The following is a 27688-nucleotide window of genomic DNA, read 5'->3' as shown; positions in this document are numbered from 1 at the left end:
TCTATTTATTAATTTAAGTAGGTTAATCTATGTCACTTTTCAGTGAAGAAATTTATAGATTTACAATACAATGTTAACTAAATCTGATTAGATTAACAGCTTATTCTGACCAACATTCCCAGGAGGAATCACGGGACAATTTCAATGCAGGTTTCAGTAAAGGACTCTTTCCAGGTCACCTCTATCCTAAAACGCTGGTAAAGTCTCAAAGTAAGTAAATGCTACAAAAGAAAGATTTCAGCTAACAAAACCTATTGGGCTTTTTAAGCTATCTGGAAGAGAAAATACCTACGCTTATCACACTTTTGTATAAATATTATACTATGGATTTTTAATGAATATATATATATATATTTTTTAGACAGAGTCTTGCTCTGTCGCCCAGGCTGGAGTGCAGTGGTGTGATCTCGGCTCACTGCAAGCTCCACCTCCCAGGTTCACGCCATTCTCCTGCCTCAGTCTCCAGAGTACCTGGGACTACAGGCGCCCACCACCATGCCCAGTTAATTTTTTGTATTTTTTAGTAGAGACGGGGTTTCATTGTGTTAGCCAAGATGGTCTCGATCTCCTGACCTCATGATCACCTGCCTCGGCTTCCCAAAGTGCTGGGATTACAGGCATGAGCCACCGCACCCGGCCTAATGAATATATTTTTTATAACAATATGTGCTGAAGCTGTTTGTATTCTGGATTTAACCATGCAAGAAATCTGAATTAAATTATGTATAAAGAAGCTTTTTAAAACTTACTTGAAGCAGAAATAGCAGACAACAGTGCCAAGTATAAATCTATCCTCTTTGGCTGAGTCTTGTTCACTAAGGCCAGTTTATCATCAGCATGACAGGCTGCCATTAGCCCAGCCCAGACAGCAGGATCACCTAAAAACAGGAAATACACAGTGATAAGTCTTGTTAAAATCAACACGTTGCTTAAAAACTATCAAAGATGAGATTAAGAGTTTACAAGTTAAAAAAAAAATTGTATCTAAAAAAAAATTTCACTTTCTCAAAGGAAAATTAAATTGCACTTGTTTTCAAGACACATTGCTACATTCATCTTTCAAGATTTGCCAATTTTTCCAAACATATCAGAGGATGACAAGCATCCTATTAAGTTCTTCTTCCATGGCTGGTTAGTTCAGCTGCCTAGCGTGCTGTATTACTGTGGAAAGGGCAATTAGATTCACTTGCACTGAACACCAAGGATAAGTCTCACTCATCTTCGTCACTTAGTAGTTGCTGTTTTAAAGACTCAGTCCTAGGACAAGGAAGATAACACAATTTTTCAGTTCTTAAGAAAAGTTTAAGCCAAAGGAAAGACTCAAGATTTTAATTATATTCTAACAGGCAAGCATGAAAGTAACTGCATCATTCCAAGTGAAGCATTTATATGACTATATATCCTTCATTCATTTGATCTTTCCTTCTTTCCTTCACCCTTCACAGCAGCTTCAGGGGAGGGAAAAGGAGAAAAGTCCAACAGCAGTGAGTTGGAAGGTAACTTTCTATGCATAGAAAAGATTATGCATAAAGACTTCTCTTTTTAAGAAAGTTGTGAAAAAAAGAAACGTGAAGGGGATTTGGAATTTAGAAGTTTTTTTTTCTTTTCATTTGTTTGGTCATTTATTTTTATAAATCTTATTTTGCCCTTTACTTCAACAAGTTAATATTTTAGTCCTGCTACTCTTAAAAAACAAATGAATGCTTTCAAAATCTCACAAGGGGGTGCTGGCTAACAATATAGTCACTTGATCATACTTTTTAGCTTTAGTTTTCTATTTTTTCTTATCTGACCACCCCACCCAATATGTTTCTTATCAAATATCTGAAATATATATCTACTTCAGTTATAGGTGACCAGTATTACTGCTAAAAATACAAAAATCAACAAAATTACAAGAATCATTAAAATCTTATGCAGATCAAACACTTTTACAAAAAGTTAAATACATACCTCCATATAATGAAACAATTTCCACTCCATATAATGACTACCTTATTTTAAGTAGCACAGACATAATCAAATTCCAGAATACACAAATGGGGACTATTTCCTAGAATTCATGATAAAATCTGATTACTATATAAATAAAGGCACATGACAGCCTTAGACGTGGGTTTCAGGTCTAGCCATGCCACTAATTAATGTGTGGTAGTTCTTCCTTTAGGATTCATTTTCTTATAAAACAAGACAACTAAACTAGATAATAGCTGAGGTGCCATAGGGTCTTAAATTCTATGATTCTAACTGAAGTGGACTCAATCTCTGAATATTAACTTAATCCGAAGATTAAAGGGATAGCCCCTTTAGGGATCTTACAGTATTGTATAGTTTGGATTTCTGATTGGAGAATGGACAATAGCTGGCAGCAATTTCCTCTATCACTATACAAAATAATTACTGTTTCCATGAACTCTTCCACAGATGACCAGCAAACCAAATTCCCTATAAAATAGAGTGACTCTAAGATAATATATAAACTACAAACCCAAAAATTTTAAAATACAGCTTGCTAAAAATACCTCTTAGTATCACAGAAGCACTGATCTAGCAGAAATTGGAATTTTTTCCATTCAATTCTAAATTCTCGGAATTATCTTTAAATTCCTGACAAGACTCCCTGGAATAACATCTATCAATACTGTGCTTTGTTCATCTAAAGATCTACAAGGACTAGGTGTACAGCCACTACACACAACGACAGTTATATTCATTTGCATTGGACTCTAAGGACAAGTCTCAAACAGGCACTCATCTTTGCCACTAAGTCACTGTTCTAGCATCTTATGTGATGTCTCTGCTTCCTTGAGTATGTATTTATCCAGATAATCCGGGAACATCAGAGATCATTAGAGAGGACCTAATCTGGGCAATCTCACCTTTCTAAAGTTTTTGTCCTTACACAATCAAAGGCTAATAGCTCTTTTATCATTCTGGATCCACAATAAGAATTACTGAGAGTAAGTTTATCTAATATCTGCTTGAGAACTCCAAAAATAAAAAACCTACCAATATGTATATAACATAGACAAATCAAAATGTTTAGTCTCTTTTTATTTCTATGTCAAAATGAAGGAAAAGATAAACAACAGAATATTGATTTTTTTGCTTAGTTTACAAAATAATCCCTGAAATTTAGATATTTTGCAACTTAATGAGAGTCTTTACAATTTATTGTCAAAGATAACACTGAACTTGTTCTTGGTATAATTTCTTTCCCAACAGTGCTTAGCCAAAAGCAATAGCATTCTGATCTAACACATCTTAAGAGTTAAAGGAAAATAAATTTCATGCATTATTTCATATTTAAAATACTGTATTATGTAAAAATATACCTTATAACCCTATAATGCTAGACATTCCAGTCTTCTACGGCATTTTTCCAGTAGTAGTAATGGAACAAGCTTAAGTAACATTCCTCAGTACCTTTGTGATCAACAGCCTATATATGACACAGTTAGCTCAGGTGAGGCCATAACTGTGGCATCTGTAAGTTACCATACAAGATACATCCCCACCCTTCAAGAATCTAACTACACATAAAAATATCTAAATGTGTATGTTAAATAATTTAGCAACTATAGGTGAAACTCTTCAAACCATATTGATGCAAAATGGAAATAAAACTGTTTCTTGAAAATACATGTATAGTTCAGATTTTCAGTAACAGGTAATAATAAAGTATCATTAAGCAGACATTCCTTTAGGCCTATTTCGATAATTGATGCTTTCTTAATTATCAGTAGCCAAAAGCAGATAATCAAATGATATGCAAAATCTTGAAATATTTTCTTAAAATTCCCTTTTGACTTATTTCATGGAAATATAAACTTTGCTCCTATAAATCACAAATAAATGCAAGATTGATAGAATCCAAATTCAAGAATATAAATGTACTGAATTATCACATGCACCTTGAAACTATGTGAATCTATAATGCATCAATTTAACAAGTCATTTCTGATAGCATTATATATTGTATTAAACACTTACATAGTGCAAAATACTTTAATCACTCAAACTCTTGTTGTAGAAGACCTAAACTATGCACATTTTTTGTCTGGTATAAAAAATGCCAATAAAATATATATTGTGTGCAAGATTTTTCCCCCACTTACAAAATATGTATTTAGAAAAAAAAATTGGAATTAATGAAATAGATATTACACGCACCTGGAGAAAGGAGAGCTGCCTTCTGAATGGTCTTTAGTGCAACATTTTTTTCATCTTCTCCTGAACTGCTTCCCATAGCCAACTGATTTACTGCAGTGTACAGCAACGCCTTCGACATAAGAGAAAAGAAGTATGTTAGCCAATTTTCCTTATAGCTCCCTCTCTTTCAAACTGACTAAAAGGCTCTATTTGATATGATATAATCACTAAGGCTATGAAAACTATTATTCCTTCATCAGCATTATTTAATAAATTCAACATTTCCTTTGTACTAGGACAAACTAACCTTTCCGTGATTTGAGTCCAGAATATGAGCCACATTTCCTGCTACAACACCTCCCTAGAACAGAAAATATTGATGATTCATACAAATGCAAAAACTTTCATGAAAAAGTAAATTTAAGATTGATAAGGCCTTTCTACTAAATCACTGGAAAGGTTCAGTTTTACCACTTTCACAACTCCTAACCTTCTTAAAAGTATCAATTTATTATTACTGTTTGAAAAGACTAATAATCTTGTGAAAGGAAATCTTTTCTACTGTGACCAACTCTTCTTTCAAAATATTCGTTTATAGGCTCAAAAGTTACATAATTTTACCAACCAAATGTATACATTTTCTAATAATATAAAAGATTATAAAGACTGAGAAAGATCACAAAGATAAATTAACATGGCTTACTATATGAAAATACACAGTATTTTCAAAACTTACATACTCCAGTAAAATAAATAAAGTTCAAGGCACCATGAAGCTCATCATTGCTTCAATAATCAACTCAATACTAAAAATAAGAAAAATACATGTAGCATCACAGGGTTTTCATTAGATCAATTTGAAATCTATAACTTTAAATAATTGCAGCTACTTCATATGGTTGTTGAGATTATAAAAATGCTGATAGCTAACACATAATAAAGCGCTTCATTCAGGTAATTTTGGAGTTGAATAACAGTGGTCTTCCAGGTCCTTTGAGCCAACTCATTCATTAAAAATAATGAAAAATGTGAAATAAAACCCTGCTGCTCAAACTGCGGCTTGTGCATCCGCAGTGTCCACACTCTCTAAGAGGTTGTTAGATGTGCAGAATATTGGGTCCCGTCTCAGGCCTACAGAATTAGAATCTGCATTTTCACAAGATCACCAGGTGACTTCAGTTGCACATTAAAGTTTGAAAAGCACTGAGATAAAAGAGTTTAAAAACATATTCTTAAAAGTACTGAAAGATTGACAAGATATTAAGGACTTACCAGGTCAAAATTGAAAGGGAAAACTGGAATTCAGAGAGACAAGTGAGCAGGGAAGCCGCTTCTGCCATTTGCAAATGCTAACAATTTCTTTTCTTTTTTTTTTCTTTTTTCTTTTGTTCTTTTTTTAGATGGAGTCTTGCTCTGTCCCCCAGGCTGGAGTGCAGTGGCACAATCTCAGCTCACTGCAACCTCCGCCTCCCAGGGTTCAAGTGATTCTTCTGCCTCAGCTTCCCAAGTAGCTGGGACTACAGGTGTATGCCACCATGCCCAGCTAATGTTTGTATTTTTAGTAGAGAGAGGGTTTCACCATGTTAGCCAGGCTGGTCATGAACTCCTGACCTCAGGTAATCCACCCTCCTCGGCCTTCCAAAGTGCTGGGATTACAGCCATGAGCCACCATGCCTGGCCCAAATACTAACAAATTTTAATTTTAAGCCTGAAGGATGCATGGGCTAGTAGGACAAAAATTAAGGCCCAGGTTAACACAAGGAGGTGAGTATAGAGGAGACCTACATCAGAATAAGCTGAGACCCCAACAGGTCACACCCTAAGATTCAAGGTGAATCAGAATTAAGCCAGGTCTCAGGAACTAGCAACCCAGGCACAAAGTAGCCTGCTTGGTCCAAAAACCCCAAGTTCTAAACTTTGTATAACATAGTCCCAGATTGGTGGACCTCCCAAGCACCCAGCAGAAGCAAGTACAAATTATTTCTGTAGAAAGGTACCTTAATTCTAGGCCTCAAATTATTCCTAGAAATAATTTTCAAGTACACACAACTGGGTAAACAAAGAAACCAAGCCACCAAGAATGAAATTCAGTAGGAATAACAAACAAGACTCACAGACGTCAAACAAGTGTGTAGGTCTTGTAGATTTCAGATATTGGAATTATTAGTCATGGTAAGTTGTTGAAAACATTAGCTATTACCATTATGTTTACCAACTTGTGAAGTGAACTATGAGAGGATATATTAACCACAGAAGTTAATAGAAGAATACAGACTCCTGAAAATATCTGGCTGTTACAAACTAAAATGTAGTGTATAATCCTTTATAGATGTCAGTGACTTCATATCTATAATTATATACTTGTATATTAGCAGTGTTCTAGTTCTTACTGCGTTATCTTTAAGATGATTTTAAATAAAATTATCTTTTGGGATTCAAAAACACATAGCTAATGCTTACTATTGGCAGTGTTACATTATTTTATCACATATCATTAACATAATCTGTATGTGTTCAAAAAGATCTTCCTACTTCTTTGTAGCTCCCACAACATCTAGAACAGTGCAACGATACATGGAGAAAACTCAGTCTAGTATTCGTTGAATGACTAATTGAAAATTTAGCTAATAACAGAACTTTCTTCATTGTATAAATTATCTTTCAGAAGAATAATGCCATAGTTTAAAATTATCATATTTACCACAAGTTATTTTATCTTTTTGCTAGAATTTGAAACATTACTTTACCTTTGCATTTCGTTGAGCATACTGTGCAACAACTCGAGACAACAGAGACCAAACAGCAGGGTCACCAGGGTTGCTAAAGAGATCATCAAAAGTAGCAGGCTTAGGGACAAGTTACTTTAACCACAAAATGTACAAGCAATCAACAATTTATTAAGTTTAAAACCTTTTAGACATCTAAAACAAGTTCATATTAATTGTGCATGTTTGGTTGAAAGTATTTTTAGAAAACATACTTTATATCACTTATGTACACCAACAGTCTTTATGAAAATAAGAAGAAAAAATCAACAATGGATGTTTATAAAGTCATGAGATAAGAAAAGTTAAGGAAATTTAACACACTGTGTTCAAACACAAAGAGATTAAAAATTATAGGATAAGTAATATTGCATGGCAGGAAGATAACTACTAATAAAAATGACATAAGGAATAAACTTTATATTAAAATAATTTTTAAAAAATCAGCAAAGATTGTTAACAAAAATGAACTCTGAAAGGAAAAGAGACTACAGACACGACACTTTACTGCTAAAAATAAAAATATAATAATTAACCACTGCTGCTGACAGCTTTCCTTTTTTCAAATTTTGAAGAAATTAATGAATCTTTAAATTGCTGAAAATTACTAAAACCATCAATCTAGACAGTACCAGACAACAGACTAAGAATATTACAAACTTGGGAATTAAGAGCTTTAATAGCAAAACAAAGTTTGGGCCTTAACCTGACTAAGGGCCAAACTTATCAATTGAATTAAAAAAACACAATCCTTATAGGTAAAATAATATATATAGTCAGGTCCTGTGTAAAATTGCATAAAACCAGGGTGTGGTTTTCAAATGTATATTCTTACCTTATTTTACAGTATTAATAAAGTCCAAATGTCAAATGCAATGATATCAAGTATAATTAGGTTCCAAGTTCACAAATACAGAATTTACCTGTGAACAGCTTTAGATACTTGTTTTTGCACTGCCACACAGCGACCTTGGAGTGCATAAATCGCTGATGTAAGAAGGCACCTCTGATAATTACTGTCTTTGTGTTTGGTGTGCTTCAGTAACTCATTAAGTGCTGCTTTTGACAGTGTAGCATCCTGCATTGCCAACCCTAGAGCACACAGGGCTTGAAGGCTTTCTGTGGTTGGTTCCTTTAAGATAGAGCTGTAAATATATTTTAAAATTACCTGTTAGTTATGACTAGAGTAGTTGTTTGTTTCTTTTTTGTTTGTTTGTTTGTTTGTTTGAGACAGAGTTTCACTCTGTCCCCCAGGCTGGAGTGCAGTGGCGCTGTCTCGGTTCACTGCAAGCTCCGCCTCCCGGGTTCACGCCATTCTCCTGCCTCAGACTCTAGAGTAGCTGGGACTACAGGCACCCGCCACCACACCCAGCTAATTTTTTGTATTTTTAATGGAGACAGGGTTTCACTGTGTTAGCCAGGATGGTCTCGATTGCCTGACCTCGTGATCCGCCTATCTCGGCCTCCCAAAGTGCTGGGATTACAGACGTGAGCCACCATGCCCGGCCTATGACTACAGTAGTCTTTATCTGTAACTATTAAAACATTATTTAGTATAAAAAGCAATTTATGTAAAGATTCACCAAACTAAACTCAACTTTAAGATTAATATAAAAGCAAATTTCTTGGTGTTTAGAGATAGCAATTTCCCTGATTGAAGCAGTTAAAAGCATCAATGACTTTTCACTGAGCAACAAAAGCTAAACTTATTTTCTGGTCATTATATCTAAGTGATATGGTTTGGATCTGTGTCCCCGCCCAAATCCCATGTTGAATTGTAATCCCCAGTGTTGGCAGTGGGCCTAGTGGGAGGTGATTGGATCATGAGGCAGAGTTCTCATGAATGGTTTAGCACCATCTTCATTTAGTACTGTATAGTGAATTCTCACATGATCTGGTTGTTTAAAAGTGTGCAGCGCCTCCCTCTCTCTTCCTCCTGCTCTGGCCACATAAAACATGCCCGCTTCCCCTTCACTTCCTGCCATGATTATAAGTTTCCTGAGGCCACCCCAGAAGCAATGCTGCCATGCTTCCTGTACAGTCTGCAGAACCTTGAGCCAATTAAACCTCTTTTCTCTGTAAATTACCCAGTCTCAGGTATTTCTTATAGCAGTGTGAGAACTAACACATTAAGTTTTAGAAACAAATATAAATTAGCTTCTTTGAGTTTCAGTTCTAGGTAAGTAATCAGCACAATTTTGTTAAAATGTTGAGTTCCAACAAAATATTAGAAGTTATAAATAATAAAAAAACTCTTCAATTAAAATATGATTTTTATCATTCCAAAAAAGCTTTGTCCTATTTGCTCTATGGTATTGAAACCAGCACTTTACATAATAAGTACAAATTGCCTCTATATCCACTGTACTCCAAATGAGCATTTTTATAATTTAAGGAGAATTTACATTTTACATGTAAACATCTAGCATTTTTTTTCCTCTTTCAACTATAATATCTGACTTAGCCTTATGGAGGAAAATCTATTAATGTTTAGGAATCCCAGTTAATTTGAATAAAGAAAATCTTAGCTCTCCACTAACAATCAAACTTATAATAATTATTATGAATTTTATAGTGCAATAAAAACAAAGGAATTTTTTTAAACTTTTTTTTTTTACTTAAGTGGTTTTATTTTATGTGCAAATAATGAACAGATCTACTTTCCAAAAACAGGAGCTTTTTAAAAGAAAACCACATAACTTTAAAAGGCACTGGAATTCCTCTGCTTCTAGAGCATTGCTAGGCTAGAAAAATAAAGTCTGTTGTACCAGGAATCACAAGTTGGAATTGAGTATTCTCCAAAGTGGAAATTCTAGAGTGTAATGTCACTCCAGGCAAAGACTATTCAGTTCTCATCCCCAAATTCCTATCAGAAGGGTTAAACCAGGTCAAAACAGTCCAGCATATTTAGGCTTCATCAAACAATGTCATTATGCTCTTCTAAGATGCAAGTAAACCAAAACAGGAAATACTAAAATCAAAATAATATTTGACACTGTCATTCAAATTGTTAGTTCTTTGTTGTATCCCTCCTTCTATAACATTAATAAGGGAAATATTTTACTCAAAGAATATTTTATTTTATACATCACTAGCCATGAATTTTTGTCATTAGTTATTATACAAATGCTGCCTAGTGCCATTATCCAAATGGTATAACCATTTTACATTCACAATTCACTTCTATAGTTATAAATATAATTTTCATGATTTACCTAAGTACATCTATCGGTGAAGATTTAACACTGAGATGCAATCTAACATCTGTAATATCTGATGTGGTGTAGATGGCAATGCAGGAAAGATATATTTTAATCACTTTTCATTTAAGTGACCTTATATAAAAAATAAACTAATAATTTAGCAGGTCCAAGTTTTAAACAATGCTCATTGAGATATAACAGAAATATTTATAACATTATAAAATATCACATATCTACCATTACCTCTTTGGACTATTTTTGGAAGGGGGAAATTAAGAGTTTTGTACTTCATTTTGACAAACAGGTATGAAATCATGAATTTTCTGAGGCAGCTCTGAAGTAAATAGCTTACGTAAAGTATCCATAGTAACTCTTTTTACAATAAGAGTTAATACATATGTGTCCAAATATGGAAGTATGTCAGTCAGTGTCATGTCTAGCAAATAACCACATGGCTAATGGGTACAACTAAAAAAGCGAAAAAGCAAATAGTAAAATGCAAATTTCAATATTGATAACAAAAAAATAAATTCTAATTTGTGCCTTGCTCAATGGAAAAAAAAAACTACCTAATTTAATACTTATTAATAAACAAAATCTGAATTATGACTGAAATGACTACATTCTAATATTAAGCAAACACGTGCTGAATGCTCAATACCTGTATGTTGTATTTTACCATGTTCTCAGGATTTTACACATGGTTATTTATTATCATAAAGTGTATAAAGTTGGTAACCAGATTTTTTTCACATAATGAACTAAATCCTGTTCCCCTTAAATCAGTGCCTAGTACACTGCTCAGTTCCCAACATATGAATGCCAAACAACAGCCATATAGGTTAAGTAATGGAACTTTTCATAGAAAGAAAATCAAACAAAAGAATGCCAGTGGGTAGAGATGGAAGCAGTTGGTAGTGTCAAGCTTGGGTGAACACGCGCAGAAAATCAAAAACAAAGAAAGAAACATAAAAAACAAAAAACCTAGGCTTGGATCCAACAACATAAAACATAGGTGTAAAGGTTTTCCTTCACATAGGTGAAGGGGAAAAAAAGATTATATTGTTATTTTTTCTCCCACTTCCATTTCCTGTCTTAAGCAGTAATCAAAGACAAATCTAATGACTCTAATAGGGGGTTACTTTTGCCCTTGATAACTGCAGTCATCATTATTATCTATGATTCTTGTCACCAAGCATTTGCAAATTTAAGTTCTCAAAACATGTTATATATAACCATAGATACATGTTAAAAGGATATAAGCATGTAAAGAGACAAGATTTTCTTTTAAATGGGTTGGTTTTTCCTAACCAGCAAAGAGGAAGAAAAAAAAATTGCTTATTTATTAGACAAGGAAATGACTGTAATGGCAGAGGATAAGGCAAAGGCATTACATCAAATAAACACATGTCAAGTTTATCCTATAGAACTGGTTCTCAACCAGTACCATCTAACCATCTCTATCCCCCCACCTTTGGAGATGGGGTAGTTACAGAGGCAATTTTTTTGTTGTCACAATGACTGAGGAGTGCTAATATTACCACTTAGTAGGTGGGAGGCAAGGATATAAACTTTTTGCAATGGGAGAATATCTCTGTACCATGAAGATTAGTACCACTCAAAAATGCCAACACTCATTGAGGCCACTGTTCAATAGCATGAATTAATTACTACTGCTTGTGAAGGAATTAAGGCCAATTTTCTAAAAAACTAATCTTCAAGAAGTTAGAAAATATTATATAAGTAACCACAAATAACACAGGTCATTATTTTATTAACTTACTCCAAAAACACAGAAATAATTTTAAGTTTTGTTACTCATTTTTAAAAAGATTCACCTTTAAATGAACCTTTTAACAGGTTATCTTGAAAAGGAAAGAAGAAAACATCTCTTTGGGAATCCAAGAAGCCAAAAAACAAGACTTCATTACAACTATCTTCATTAAAATTTTAGGATACTACTTATCAGGTGATCAGATTATCTTTAAAAAAAAAAAAAATGCAACAGAGTATAGGACAGTTTTGAAAGATCCAATAGATCAAGGGCTAAGAATTAAATCACAATCTGTAGTTCCACCTGTGACTATCAATTCAGAACCAGGTGGGCCCAATCCCTTTTGTTCACCCACAAGTTCCCAAAGCATTAAGAACTTCATTTTACATTGCTCCAAATCTCAACCCAAATATTTAAGTATCTGGTCATGTTAAATGTTGATGTCAACTATACGTACCATTTAAATAGCAATGTCTTGGCTACATCCATTTTTCCTTGTTTATATTCAGTTATTGCCAGAGCTGTCAAGATATGTGCTTTGTCTTGCTCTGATTCAACAATAGACAAGGCTCTCTCATAGGCTGTTACATAAAATTGAAAACAAACAAAACAATATAAAAGCCATCCTGATTGATCAAGCATGGGATTTTTTCTTTCCGAATCCTATTTTTCAGAAAGGTCTAAATACAATCACATCTTTGTATTCTCCTGTTCTCAAGCAGATAGAATAAAAATTTATAATAATCCAACTTGTTTTCAGTGTTCCAAGGTGATTCTCAGGTATCATTAGGATTATTATGCGACAATCTCTAACTTCTACCCTCAGAATCTATATGGGAATCTAGGTCACTGTCTTTAAGAGCCAAAGCAGAGGCCTGCAGCCACTGAGATATCACCAGAATTCCCACGTGCAGCCAAGCAACTCCATCAAGCAGTAGATACTTAAATGCTCTATACACATGTGGGCTAAGCCCATATATGTGAAAATGCATCATTTAACATATTTGGAGAAATCAAAATCTATTACTAACATGGTTGAGGTCTTCATTTATCAGAAATTAATATCTAAGCAGTGTAGAGCAGTAAACATTTGCTTTCAAATGCTAAGTCACATATTTGTCATAAGTGATCTTGGGCCTCAGTTGCCTCATTTGTGTAATAAATACTCAGCTCATAACACTACTATAAAGACTACTCATCATAATAACATTCTAAATGAAGTAACAGATAAAAAGTGCCTAGTATTGCTCCTGACTCCTAGTCAGATTTTAATAAACATTGCAACCCCCACCCCATCTCATTATTACATCTTTCTGTATGTATGCTCATCATGATTAAACTCAACTCCAGAAAAGACGTGTCCTTTAGCTTCAGGGCAATATTCTTACCTTTGCTGCTCTCTTTATAAAGCCCCTTCATGAATAAAGCCAAAGCAAAACCTATGATATCTTCTAACTCTTCCAGTGGTGTTGACTTAAAAGCCTGGATAGCTTTATCATATTCGCCAATGGAACTAAGAAGTAAAACACAACTTACTTTTAATATCAAAAGTAATTCTGGCATGTATCATCAAAATACAGAGATACAATTACACTAAGTTGGGCCGGGCGCAGTGGCTCACATCTGTAATCCCAGCACTTGGGAGGCTGAGGGGGGTGGGGGGGGCGGTGGATCACAAGGTCAGGAGTTCGAGACCAGCCCGGCCATCATGGTGAAACCCTATCTCTACTAAAAACACAAAAATTAGCCCGACATGGTGGTGCATGCCTATAATCCTAGCTGCTCAGGAGGCTGAGGCGGGAGAATTGCTTGAACCCAGTAGGCGGAGGTTGTAGTGAGGCGAGATTGTACCACTGCACTCTAGCCTGAGCAAGACAGAGCAAGACTTGTCTCAAAAAAAATAATAATACTTTACACTAAGTTTCTTCTGATAATTTCATGTGTACTTCCTTTTTTATAGTGGTCTACTAAATTACAAATTGTCTCTTTTTTAACAAACTTTAATTAAAATCCCAAATTATAAAAATAATTCCAAGTTGACTTTTATATGGATCTCTAATTTTTTTAAGCTTAATACTTAATTAAATATTACCCTATGAGTATGGTTCTAGCATCTTTGCTAAGCTTAACAAGTCATAAAATGCCTAGTCAGAATCAAACCTATCTTTTGTGTAAACTGTTTATCTGCACATTTTTCTTTTCTGGAGGGCATATTGACACACTAAAATTCCATGAACAAAAACATTATTCTTTTTTGTGTTTAAGAGAGAGGAGGCCGGGCGCAGCGGCTTACACCTGTAATCCCAGCACATTGGGAGGCTGAGATGGGCGGGTCACTTGAGGTCAGGAGTTCAAGACCAGCCTAGCCTGGCCAACATGATGAAACCCCGTCTCTACTAAAAAAATACAAAAGTTACCTAGGCGTGGTGGCGGGCGCCTGTAATTCCAACTACTGGAGAGGCTGAGGCAGGAGAATCACTTGAACCCGGGAGGCAGAGGTTGCAATGAGCCAAGATTGAACCACTGCACTCCAGCCTGGGCAACAAGAGAGAAACTCAATCTTAAAAAAAAGGGGGGGCGGGGGGGGCAGGAAAATATAAACTGTAATATATACTAAAGTGCAATACTTATTAATAACAGAAAAATAACTTGTTTTTGCTTAAAGATAAAAGGAACTTGTATAAGCTCAACCGCCATCATCTGAAGAGATTTAAGATTCTTCTTTCTGGTATCCATCACCATAATCTGAATCTGTTTTTATTTTTAATGTGTTGTGGAAATCTTTTTATAAAATCTTTTTAATCTTTGAGGATATGAATGGGGGCTAAAAATATAGGCAACCTTCACTTATAAGTAAGTTTTTAAAAAGTGAAAGAACTTACAAAATCAACACTTAAATTCTGATAAAGGAAAGAGGACTACCTTAGATTGTTTATGGATACATACATATATATTGAAAGTATTTCTTTAAATGAACACTATCTTCTAAGATGTGCGTGCTTTTGTGGAGAAAAGAATGGAACTACGGAAGGGAATGTGGGTGCTTCAATGAATCTATCTGAAATTTTTCTGGAAAAGGTAACCTGAAGGTTGGGCGCGGTGGCTCACGCCTGTAATTCCAGCACTTTGGGAGGTCAAGGTGGGTGAATCATGAGGTCAGGAGTTCGAGACCAGCCTGGCCAACATGGTGAGACTCCGTCTCTACTAAAAATACAAAACATTAGCTGGGCATGGTGGTGGGCACCTGTAATCTCAGCTACTCAGGAGGCTGAGGCAGGAGAATCTCTCTCTCTTTTTTTTTTTTTTTTTTGAGACGGAGTCTCGCTCTGTCCCCCGGGCTGGAGTGCAGTGGCCGAATCTCAGTTCACTGCAAGCTCCACCTTCCGGGTTTACGCCACTCTCCTGCCTCAGCCTCCGGAGTAGCTGGGACTACAGGCACCCGCCACCTCACCCGGCTAGTTTTTTTTTTGTACTTTTTAGTAGAGATGGGGTTTCACCGTGTTAGCCAGGATGGTCTCGATCTCCTGACCTCGTGATCCGCCCATCTCGGCCTCCCAAAGTGCTGGGATTACAGGCTCGGCTCTAGCCGAGAATCTCTTAAACCCCGGAGGTGGAGGTTGCAGTGACCCGAGATCATGTCACTGCACTCTAGCCCGGGCAACAGTGCGAGACTCCATCTCAAGGAAAAAAAAAAAAAAAAAAAAGAAAGAAAAGTAACCTGAAACAAGCTGACAGAATTTTAAGATATAATTTGATTGGTGAGTTTTCATTAAATTATTCTACTACTCACTGCATGTTTGCACATTTCATACATTTCATAAAAGTAAATTAAAAAAAAACAATCTGTTTTCAATTGAAGGTATACATTTTCTTCTAAAATACTTACATTAGTACTTAGATTATATAAAACATCAAAACTAAAAAGAACAGATACTTTATTCCATACAATATATCTGTCCTCTACTTCAACAAAATCTTGGAACTGACAGCTCTTTCAATTTTTAAATATTTTTTCAACTTTTAAATATTAACAGTTTAAATGATTAAAAGGAGAGGCAGTCAGAACAGTATAATTTTCCAATTCTGGATATTTTTCAAGTACACAGTTATAAAAGAAAATAACTGGCTACCTAAGGTCTACCATGTAGCTCCTTAAAAGATGTGGCACTGATCCTAAAGCATCAAAGTATAGTTTTAACAGTGTTTTGCAAACTGCACCATTCAAGTTTAGGGCACTCTAGGATGCTGCCTTAACTTGAATCAAAAACCCTCCTCCTACAATACTTCCATCCTCTGGTGTTAGTTCTACCCTCTAAAACAATTGGTTCTTAATCTTTCTTTCTTTTATTCTTTTTTAGAGTTAGAAGTCTCTGAAAAACTGAGGAAAGATATAGAGCTCCTTCCTCATCCCCAAAAGGTACCCACACAACAATTTTTGTGTACTATTTCAATGGGGTTACTGGACCCCTAATGTCCATCCTCAGTTTAAGAATATATAGCAAATCAGAATAAATGTAATTCCTTTTCCAATTAACTAGACTTCTACTATTAGAGATGGCCACTACCTCTCTTCCAAATGTTCTCATCTCCAGTCAACAAACCATGAGTTCTAAATCTGCTCCATACAAAGCACACTGGGGTTAGTTAGCATCATAGGTACAGGAAACTGTTAACAGAGCCTGTTTCTATGGAAATTATGTATCCTACATGTCCCACTGTTCTGGGAACTAGTCAGCATATCACCAGTTCCACAGCTTTCACCAGAAAAATACAATCAATTGATAGAATTAATGGAGAAAAAATATGCTTACCATAACAATCTGCCGTAATTTCTTATCGCAACATTGTAAGTATCTTGGTCTTCTGCACTCTGTAACAACAAAATTGCCCTTAAAAAAAAAAAAAAACAAGGTATTTTAATTTATCTCTGTGCAATAGCATTCTGTTACCTTCCTCTTTAGCTGAATCCACAGATATTTGTTCATTTAGTTCTACTAATTCTTTGGTGCTAGTTATATAGCTTATTCATATTTTATTAAGTTGGTACAACAAAAGCACTTACAGATATTTAGATTTTAAACTGTTGGGAAAATAATATCTAAATGACCTCTTAGTAAGTGAAATTTATTACATTTGAGCTCTAAATATTTCAAAAATCTAAATATGGGAAATAACTATGTCACAGTTTAAAGTTTTGACATATTTGGAGTTCATAGAAAACATTCTTGAAACTATTTATATATTAGTAGTTTGAGTTAGGAAGCCAGGAAATTGAATGCTTTCATGCATCCTTGCTTGTACATACAGAAAAAATACTTAGAGAAAAGTAAGTTGAGGGAAGAGGACTAGTCACTAGAAGTCCCTCAAGGATTGGAATAAGTAACCTGCTGACAACGTGTATTTTCTTCTTACGCTCAGTTCCCTATGGGCAGGCAGGGAAATGTCTTAACGACTAAAAAGAGTTGGATATTTAACAAGATTTTTGGTTTTTATTTTTGTTCCCATTTAAAGAGGACAGGCTAGGGAGAAATAGCCAACAAAGACTTTCTATCTCCCTGATGTTGCATGAAAAACAAGAATTTGCTAGAGAAGCCTAAAGACAGTATTATAGAGATGAAAAACTATACCCCTATTTAGATTTATGCCTAATTTGTGGTTTCAACCATCAAATACTTGTTTAAAGCAGAAAACAGCAGTGATGATCAGTCAAGAAAGTGGTACACACACCCAAGTGACTGTGGAGATGTCATTTTAAGACTAAGGTGCAACCAATGTTAAATTCACAATATCTGCAATAATAACGATATGTCGTTTTTATTTATGTCATTTATATATATGTCATTTGCTATTGCAAAAAAAAAAACCAAACACCCTAGCTGCCTAGTTTTCTCTGTTTAAAAATCTTGCTCACTGTTGCAGTCTGTCATATTTATAGTTTACTGTTAAGTTTGTTGGCTTTGAAAGAAGCAAAATAGTGGTTTTTCATATACATTTATTTTCACATACTTCTTTCCATACACACCTGGAAAAATAACTTCTTGATTACACAAGCTCCAGTACCATCTAGTGATTACTCCTTTGAACTACAGAGAGATCCATAAAAGGATATGGCAAAGCATTCAGGACACCTCAATTATTTTTCACTTGACAAGGCTTCCTGTAAATATTTATTTAGATTTAGGGCAATAATGTGCCTCAGAGATTAGGCAACCAGGTCTTTCTACGTTTCATCTAGTAGTTGGTCATGAGATCAATAGTTATTTTCTTATCACCTATCCATTAATTTACATAGAAATTTATGTAGATTTCATTTCCTACCACTCTCCAGCTGGTCATTCCATTGCAGCACACTGGCTTTCTTATTTTGTAAACATGCCAAATCTACTCCTCCACTTCTCCACTTCTCTTGCTGTTCCTTCTGCCTAGAATCGTCCTGCCCAGATAAACAAGTGGCTTGTGGCCTCAGTTCACTAAAGTCGGGCCTCAACTGCCTTCTTAGTTAATCTATCCATTCTTAAACTCACCTGAAATGTCACTTCCTGCCCTGCATTCTCTGGCCCTTTACCCTACTTTAATTTTCTTTCTTAGCAATTATTATCATCACAGATGTTTATTAGCTCATCATGTCTCTCAGCCACAGAACACACGTTCCATGAGAACAAGGCCTTTGTCTTTTTTAATTTACTGCAAAATAGCCAGTGCCAAGAACACTGCTTGGCACACAGTAGTCAACAAATATTTATTAAATGAATAAATACATAGTAGATATTAAAGTCATTCAAACAAACACATCACAATGTTCTTATTTCTTGTCTCACTGAACACATTTTCAAATCTAATAAAGTTAGACAGATAAGTTCTTAAAAGACAGACTTTTCTAAAAATCTGGTAAGTTTTTTGTTTTGTTTCTTCTTTCTTTTCTATTGATTTCTCTCTCTCAATTTCTCTACCCCACCTCCTTAAGATGAGCAACAAAAAACAAAATATAGCTGAAAATTTGGGACCACATCTTTTCACCTTCTAATATGTAATAATAGTATACAAGGAAACATCAGGAAAGGAGTCAAAACAATTATTTAGTACCTTCTTCCTGAGAATGAAACTAACATTTGAAAAGCTAACTGATAAACAATGATTGCATTGCAATTGATGTAGAACTTGGTTCCTTAGTTCAGCTAAAACCAGGTCCTTGTCATACAAGCAGGAAGAGTTAGGCATGCAGACACATTGAAGGGTGAGGGGAATGGATTTATTGGGTGAAAAGGAAAAAAGAAAAAACCCTCCTAGCAAAGCGAGAGGGGTTCCTGCTAACAGGCCCCCGTCTCACAGATTGATTCCAGGCCACACACACAAGAAATGAAGAGGCCAGGTTCCTCTCTGCCTACAAATGGCATGAACTTCCCCTGGCTTCACCCCGTTCTCCCAATGCACAGGCCAGTCAGAGATTCTCCAGGAACCCCTCCCCTCATCTTCCTCCTGCATCTATCACAATTAAATGTAGTTTACCTTTGGTATGCATTTGCTGCTTCCTTTTTGAGTTGCAGATGTTCGTTTAAGTAACCCAACATTGTGAAAGCTGGAGCATAATTCTGAATTCTTTCTAGAAAATGAGAAATATCTTCATTTTTACATACGCATACTGATGGTACTAACAAAATATTAGTTTTATTTTTTCAGTATCTTAAAATACCAGATTACCTCTTGAGATCACTTACACTGTTAAGAATAGTGGCCTGATTTTATCTTGAATATAATATGACAGTAAAAACTTTATTAACTCTTCTAATCACTGAATAATGTTTAATAGTTATATTTGATTTTTAATTGTATTTTAGAATTTAAACATTTTTATGCCCAAAGGATCATAACTTGAAATTATAGTTCTTGTTAAAACCAGTCATGAGATTTATAAGGAAATTCAGTTCTTTGGCTAATTACTTAAACCTTCCTATGATTAAATTAAGCAATAATTTCTCTTGGTGGTTCTGTTCCAACATGTATGTATTTAAAAAAAAATAACAAAGTCAGTATTGTACACTAGAAACAGAAGGTAAGTCTAGTACTTTCAGTGCAGTATTTTGAAATTTTAATGTCAAAAAACATCATGTGTCTGAAACCACCATTTCAAAATTATAACTGAAACGGTGACAGAAATCTGACCTAACTCTATCTTGCTTCTAACCTCCATGCTGTCCTCGTTCATTCCTGGGTGTAGGCTAAACTAAAAATAGGAGGAACTTGGTCTAAGTTTATAGTTAGAAACAAAGATGACAACAGCCCTTTCCCAAAACAAACCCCCTCCTTGCCTGGGGACTAGACCTGCCTTTGCAGGACTAACGAATTAGTCAAAAGATTAATTATGGTTTAGGAGTCCTGCGGCTGGAGGCTACAAGATTCTGACCCTCCCCAAATTGCTCCTGGAGATAACATCACTATTCAGAGCCTGCACTTGATGGATCAGCTGGCATCACCCAGATTGATAAACTGGCTCATCTGATCTTGTGGTCCCACCCAGGAACTGACTCTGTGCAAGAAGACAGCTTCAAATCCCTATGATTTCATCTCCGAGGCAACCAGTCAGCACTTCCAACTCAGGGCCTGTCCACCACCATCCACCAAATTATTCTTAAACATGCTGATCCCCAAATGCTTACTCAGGGAGACTGATTTCGGTAATAATAAAACTCTAGTCCCCCGCACAGCTGGCTCTGCATTAATTACTCTTTTTCTATTGCAATTCCCCTGTCTTGATAAATTGGCTCTGTCTATGCAGCGGGCAAAGTGAACCCGTTGGGTGATTACCTATCTAAGAAGGTAAAATGTAGAAAAAGAAACATATCTGATATAATCTACTTAAAAGCAGTAGTGGAAAGTAAGCCTTCAAATCCTTTAGATTATTTAACAAAGTACATCGTAACCATATCTTATGATTGTTAGGTTCTAAGATCAACAACTAAGGTTAAAATCATATAGTCAAAGTTATTCTTGAAAAATCCTTCAAGTCACAAAAGAAAGAGTCAACATAACTGAGTCAAAATAAGCATGAGGGCCAGGCGCAGTGGCTCATGCCTGTAATCCCAGCACTTTGGGAGGCTGAGGCAGGTGGATCACGAGGTCAGGAGATTGAAACCATCCTGGCTAACATAGTGAAACCCCGTCTCTACAAAAAATACAAAAAATTAGCCAAGCATGGTGGCATGCACCTGTAATCCCAGCTAAACGGGAGGCTAAGGCGGGAGAATGGCTTGAACCTGGGAGGCGGAGGTTGCAATGAGCTTAGATTGTGTCATTGCACTCCAGCCTGGGTGACAGAGCGAGACTCCGTCTCAAAAAAATAAATAAATAAAAAATGAGCATGAGGAGATACATGCATTCACATGCCACACCCACCCTAAGACAAACCTACCCTAAGTGCTGATGTTGGTAAATTAATTGCTTAGTCTACTGCCTCAGGCTAAATGCATGCAGAGTGCCACAATCCCCACAATATCTACAGTGAGGCATTTTCTCTCCTGTTTTTCACAACTTGTCCGATTCTTTATATTATTTGACTGTCAATATTTACTGTTTTCAGTATCCTGCTTAAACTCCTTGCTTCTTTATTAGTATTTTGTCAAAAGTTAATGAAACTAACATTTTCTTGAGCATCTAGGATATGCCAGGCACTCTGCATAACATTTTGTACAAATCACCTTATTTAAACACTAAGCAATAAATACTTTCCTGTTGAGAATTTTGGTAGCATGCCCAAGGTTTCAATCAAGGCTACTAATTGGTGGAGCAGAGATTAATAACCAAAATCAATGGTAGTTTTATTTAAAAAGACAAGAAATTATTACAATAGATGGTTAATAAAACTTCATCACTCTGTCAACTTCCTAAACCTAAACGTATTTTTCCAATACCTTCAAGAAAAATTAGGTGTTAAGTGGGGAAGCTACAGTCACTGGGTTTGGTACTTCATTTATATTATCTCACCTAGTTCTCACAACTCTACAATCTACGTATTGTTATATCCACTATCCAAGCAGCAAATAGAAGTTAAGGGAGGTAAAACACTTGGCCTAAGACTGCAGAGAAAGTAAAAGGCAAAGCTAGAACAGCAGCAACTGTTCTAGTGTATAGTGGACAGTATATTAATACATTCCACTATAATACACTCTCCACTATAATAAGGAAATTACTTTTATCTTGCATCATTAGGTAACAATTTTTATCTTTCTTCAAAAGCCTTTAGTAAAATTTACAAAGTAAAGACTGCTTCGCCACTGCAAAGAGAAGGCAAATTCATGTCTTAAAGAACACCAATATTTAATTTGAAATGAATTAAATTAAAAAATTTTACTTTTAAAAATTATTTAAATTATTTCAATAGCTATTCAAATATCTTGCTATTATATAACAGGTACCTTACCTACGTATTTATTCAAAACAACTTGTGCTGCTGGAATAGCATTCATCTGGAGGATGTTGTACTGGTACAGCTCTGTTTCTCTGTTGCTTTTATCTTGCAATGTTGTGCAGACCCAATACGCATAACCTAAAGCTCCTTCAGTCTTTAAAAAGCCAATGTTAACAAGCAGACATAGAATAATAAATATGTCAATAAAAATTATAATAAATAAAACAATGCTCTTCAATACAATAAATATCCTAGAACACATCTCAGTGTTCTTTAAGTCAACTGTTAAAAGTACCTTTAAATGAAGAGTCTCTATGATAAAACACAGCTAAGAACATATTGAAATTACTTGTTCCAATCCTAACTAGAAAAATCAAAGAGGATAAAATGCAGAAAACAGAGCCTCGCCTGATGGGTTGGCTTTCCCCTCCATGCCAAAGGACAAACCAAAAAAAAAAAAAGAATTCTAAAACATTTTCATAAATAATCTAGAAATGTCTACCATGCCTACTCCTTATCTCATGTCTATCTTTTTCCTAGAGTCTCAGTTTCCATTCTATTAATATATGACTACAACTATATCTATTAAATCTCAATGTCATTTCTTCACCAGCTCTTGAAAGTTGGAGAAAAAAAATGGTAGTTCTTTAATTCCAGACAACTAACCTGTTTCTAATAAAGAATAAATAATAAAAACAACTGATGTCATTAACATCTAATACCACTATCTATTCATTTTCTTTTTCCTTTTCTTAGAGACAGAATCTTGCTCTGTTGCCCAGGCTGGAGTGAGATGGCGTGATCATAGCTCACTGTATCCTGAAACTCCAGGACTCAAGCAATCCTCCTGCCTCAGCCTCCTGAGTAGCTAGGGCTACAGGTATACACCATCATACCTGGCTAATTTTTAATTTTTTTTTTTAAGACAGGGTCTTGCTATGTTGTCCAGGCTGGCCTCAACTAATCCTCCTGCCTTGGCATCCCAAATCACTGGGATTACAGGCGTAAGCCACTATGCCTAGCCCAATATCTATTCATTCCCTCAACAAAGATAATACTTTTCTCATTAATGAATACTCAAGAAGAATGTTCAGATTCTTACATGCATATTTAGTTCTGTAGTGTGCCTGAAGAGATCCATAGTGTCGTAACTTCCAACTGCCTCAGCAATAAGAGCCTACAAAAGGAAAAAAACAGACTCTTAATGTGTTTAAAAGAAAATAACAATAATAACAAAAAATGAAACTGTCTAGAAGAACCAAAGGTTTACTAGCTGAGCTTAAAAGCAAAGTTAACCAAAGTTTTTCACTTCTATTGTTATTAACTAAATCTTCCAGGTACCTATTCAAATAAATTATTTTTAAAACCAAAAATACTTTTAAAATTTTAAAAAAGTGATTCTGATAATCATCTAAGATCTACTGACCTAGAGCAGTACTACGTGAAGTGAGGTCCCTTGGACCAGCCTCACAATCATCACTTGGGAGCCGTTAGAATGCAAATTCTTGGGCTCCCTGGGTTCAATGGTTGACATAGAGGTTAGCATAGCAATGCCTCTGCTCCCAGATGCTACCACAGTGAATGGGAACAGGAGTTTGCCTTTGGAGCTCTGCTTGCTTCACCAGTTAACTAGAATTAGGCCCAAGAGTCTAAAACACAATAAAAGATCTCTAAACTCTGATTAATAATTTTCTAATATGGGTGATGCTCCTACTCTCTGAACCAAAGCAACTGACTGCTTACTAATTCATTATAATTCCTCAACCAGGCAAGAACTTTGCGGCCACTCAGTCTAATCCCATTCTTTTTCAGGTGAGAAAATTAAAATCCAGAAAAGTGATATGCTAAGGTAAAAAAAGAAAAAAAATCAGTAGGTAACAGACTCAGACTAGTAACAAAGTATCCTGATTCCTATTTGGCATTACAAAAATCTATATTTGGGGGAGGAGAGAACACTCATAAACAAGTGACAAATCAAATATGAAGATTTTACAGAAACCTAATACTCAAAATGATCTTTGTAAATGTGCATTTTCTTTGTACATGAGAGTTACACAATACAGTTATGGGTTTATTTTTTAGGCACAGTAATGTCAGACTGGTAAGTGTTCAGAGGCCCCCCCAAATCAGAGTTAAATCCTTACAAGCTATGTGGCCTTAGGAATGACACTTAGGATCTCTGAGTTTCCATTTCCACAACTATAAAGAGAGTATAACATCAACCATATTTCAAAGAATTGATGATAGATTAACTGAAATAGTGTATACAAAGAGCTAAGCACAGTGACTGGCACAAAGCACGTCCTCAAATGCTATCTGTTACCATTATTATCACTGTTATGCGTATCAGTCAGTTACTTATATCAACAAGCTTATTAGTAACTATATGTTATATATCTTACTTGTCCAATCCAGCACATTAAATAAGATGGATCAAGGGACTGGGCCATCTTGAAAGCTTCATGAGCTTGCTAGGAAAAAAAGGCAAAAATATTATAGCAAGTCATTTTATAAACTTATTAAACCACTTAAGTTTAAAAAGCATAAAATAAGAGAATAAGTCAAACCTCTCATCATAAATATGTATGAACATAAAACTTCACTGTTTAAGCATAATTAGCAATGCTTAAAGCAGTGTTTTAACTGAACAGTTCTAGAACACTCCTAGGTGCAACAGATTTCTCCCCAGGTTAGGAGTTCTGAACCCCAGCAAAAGGGGGTTCTACCTCGTAGTCTGCAGAACTTTTAACCAACCAATCATACGCCCATTAGCTAGCCATAGGTTTGAAGGCAATGATTAAATAAGGCTATCTATTTCCCTTTCTTTTAGCTTAACTGGGAGGATAAGAACTCACAACTAATGAAGTTCTAACCAATGAAGTCCCAGACATGTATTATACTGCTACTAGAGAAGGAGTGATCAACAACATAATTCTGCATTAAGCAATGAGGAAACTTCAAAAATATCTAACTTGGACACATTAACTTTGATGCTTTTTTTTTTCCTGCCACAAAAAATAACTTTTTATTACATACTGCTTTATACTATTTTCTCAATAATCTATGTATGGCAGGAAACAGTCTTATTTTTCCTGTTTTTAAAAAGTAAGCTCACGGGTAACAACTATCCATGCTACAATAAAACCACATCCATAGCTTACTAAGACATTGTTTTATTTAAAATCCAAATTAATATTTTATTTAATCTATTTACAATTTTCTAAATCCAGTCTTTTTTGCAGTGACTTAATGTATCCTTGAGAATATTGTGAAAGCTTTTTGGAATGAGACTCAATATACTGGCTGAAACACAAAACAGTTCAAACGTAGTATTACCTATAAATTTGTGGAAACTTTCCAAACATGACCTATAAACATGCTCCCAATCACTTTAGTTCTCATTGCCTAATGAATAATTGCTCAAGTATGACAAATTACACTTGCTATTTAAAGAGATTAACATCTACTAAAGCCAAAATGTAAAGTACCCAAGGAAAGGTTAAATTTAAGCTTCTAGAGATTGCTACCTGTCTCCCTTGCGCTTATCCACTCCACCCCCAACACTATCTACACAGGACTTCTCTTACATGTGTACAGATAAAAAAAATGTCAAATTGATTCAGAATAGAACTGTCTTAATCTCTAAATGAAAAACCAACATAATCATAAAATCAGAAGTTTCTTGAAGGTCATAAAAAGGAAAATAAATCTTACACATTAATTATTCAACATAAATTGAATATCATCGATTAACTAGCATACTGGAGAGCATACTGGCTAGCTAACGATATGCAAAAACATTTCTCCACAAGAAGCTGAGCTACTGAGGAGATAATAACATAGAAAAATTTTTTTATTTTAAATATGACAGACAGGCAACATATTTACCTCAATATTTTCATTTGTGAGGTATAACACTCCCAAGTTGGTCCATGCAACAGCATTCTAAAAAACATACATTTTTTTTCTTAAAATATGCCCCTTGTCTACTTGAAAGTCTCAGAAAATTAGTAATAGTAAATTTTGAAGTTATTTTTCATAGACACATAGAATACTCACAATTTGTTCTGACTGGATTGATTTGATGAAACAGTGCTGAGCAAGGGCATAATTTCCAATACCTGAAAAATACAGAACTTGATGAAACTGAACTTTGTTTGAAATACACAATCTTCTAAAAATATTGAAGTGTTACTCAATTCTCACCACTGTAACATGCAACCACACCAAGAGCATTCCAGTATAAGTGATTATTACTGTCGAGTCTCACTGCTTTTTTCAGACACTGAAAAGAAGTTAAATTAGATTAATTTTTATTTCTTGGAATAGCAGCATGTATATCAAGATATATGTGGTTTTATGTGAAAACACTATTTACTTCAAAACATCCTTGAGAAAAGCATTTAGCTTTTTAAAAAGTTTACAAAAAATTTATATAAACCATACATGTAAAGATTTCTCCAGCAACTCCTTAAGATCATTCATGTTGCTGCCTGTTTCTGCTAGATGTTTTGCTTGGCGATAATAATTAATTCCAAGATCACACCATGTATGAGACGTAGACATCAGTTTTAATGCACGACCATAACACCTATGGGAATACAAAAGTGAATGTTATGGTTTTTGTTACAATGCCTTAATTCAATTCAAATGTTATTAACTGGCAATCTTTGCAAATTACCTTCCTCCAAGGTGGAGGAGCTCATTTTTCTTTAATACTTGTTTTCCTTCTTTCTGACCTAGAAGGACTCCTAAAACATGAACATTCACTTTAGATGGTGAGACAGCATACAGACAGGTACAAGCATCCCCAGCTAGCTTCCAGAGGCAGGACACATCAGCTCGATGCTGTAGAGCACTAAAAAAAGAAACAATGTGATTCTTATAAATTATTTATAAAAAGCATGAAGCTTATCTCCCTGATTATTACTTAAAACAGAAAAACTGTACACTAAGCACTGCAAATGCTTTACTAATCTCTTCCTAACTGAATTATATCATACCACCTCCCTAATAGGAAGGGAAGAAGAAAAGGAGAAAGGGAGGGAGGAAGGGATTACTTTAAGTGCCAGAAATTTTGTGGACACTTTTTTTTGGTTACTCTTCACCATTTTTATTAGAAGTAGCAGCAATCACACAAATAAATAAATAAGTTTTCCAGGACCAATTTTCTTTTAATATTAAAATGTTAAAACTATGCTTTTTGTGTTTAAGCAATGACCAAGGTAGTAAAGTTCGTAACTCTTTTACAACTGACCATTGTAAACTCAGGTTTTTGCTTTTAGATCTTCTCTCATGCTGTGTAGTTTTGACTACGTCCCCACAAAGTTCATGAGTTGGGAACTCAATCTCCAGGGCAACAATGTTGAGAAGTAAGACCTTTAAGAGGTGA

At 35.1% G+C, this 27688-nt stretch overlaps 1 protein-coding gene across 2 annotated transcripts in view; it reads right to left on the bottom strand.

Annotated features, from left to right (window-relative positions):
- TTC37 (tetratricopeptide repeat domain 37) overlaps window positions 1-27688 on the bottom strand; it is a 98105-nt gene that overhangs the window by 32197 nt on the left and 38220 nt on the right. For both annotated transcript variants that reach the window (XM_010380604.2, XM_030927267.1), the window contains 17 exons: window positions 26978-27154; window positions 26743-26887; window positions 26503-26581; window positions 26356-26417; window positions 26185-26241; window positions 24699-24767; window positions 23399-23473; window positions 22309-22450; window positions 19401-19494; window positions 16706-16783; window positions 13283-13407; window positions 12352-12475; window positions 7841-8062; window positions 6900-6972; window positions 4460-4513; window positions 4174-4282; window positions 750-878 (listed from right to left, as the gene is read on the bottom strand). In XM_010380604.2, coding sequence (XP_010378906.2) covers window positions 750-878; window positions 4174-4282; window positions 4460-4513; window positions 6900-6972; window positions 7841-8062; window positions 12352-12475; window positions 13283-13407; window positions 16706-16783; window positions 19401-19494; window positions 22309-22450; window positions 23399-23473; window positions 24699-24767; window positions 26185-26241; window positions 26356-26417; window positions 26503-26581; window positions 26743-26887; window positions 26978-27154 — 1814 coding nt within the window. The remainder of the gene's footprint in view (window positions 1-749; window positions 879-4173; window positions 4283-4459; window positions 4514-6899; window positions 6973-7840; window positions 8063-12351; window positions 12476-13282; window positions 13408-16705; window positions 16784-19400; window positions 19495-22308; window positions 22451-23398; window positions 23474-24698; window positions 24768-26184; window positions 26242-26355; window positions 26418-26502; window positions 26582-26742; window positions 26888-26977; window positions 27155-27688) is intronic.

Source organism: Rhinopithecus roxellana, chromosome 3 (genome assembly GCF_007565055.1).
Source record: "Rhinopithecus roxellana isolate Shanxi Qingling chromosome 3, ASM756505v1, whole genome shotgun sequence".
NCBI classification, from domain to species: Eukaryota; Metazoa; Chordata; class Mammalia; order Primates; family Cercopithecidae; genus Rhinopithecus; species Rhinopithecus roxellana.
The sequence above is the reverse complement of the archived record's forward strand: the minus strand, read 5'-3'. Positions and strand labels throughout refer to the sequence as shown.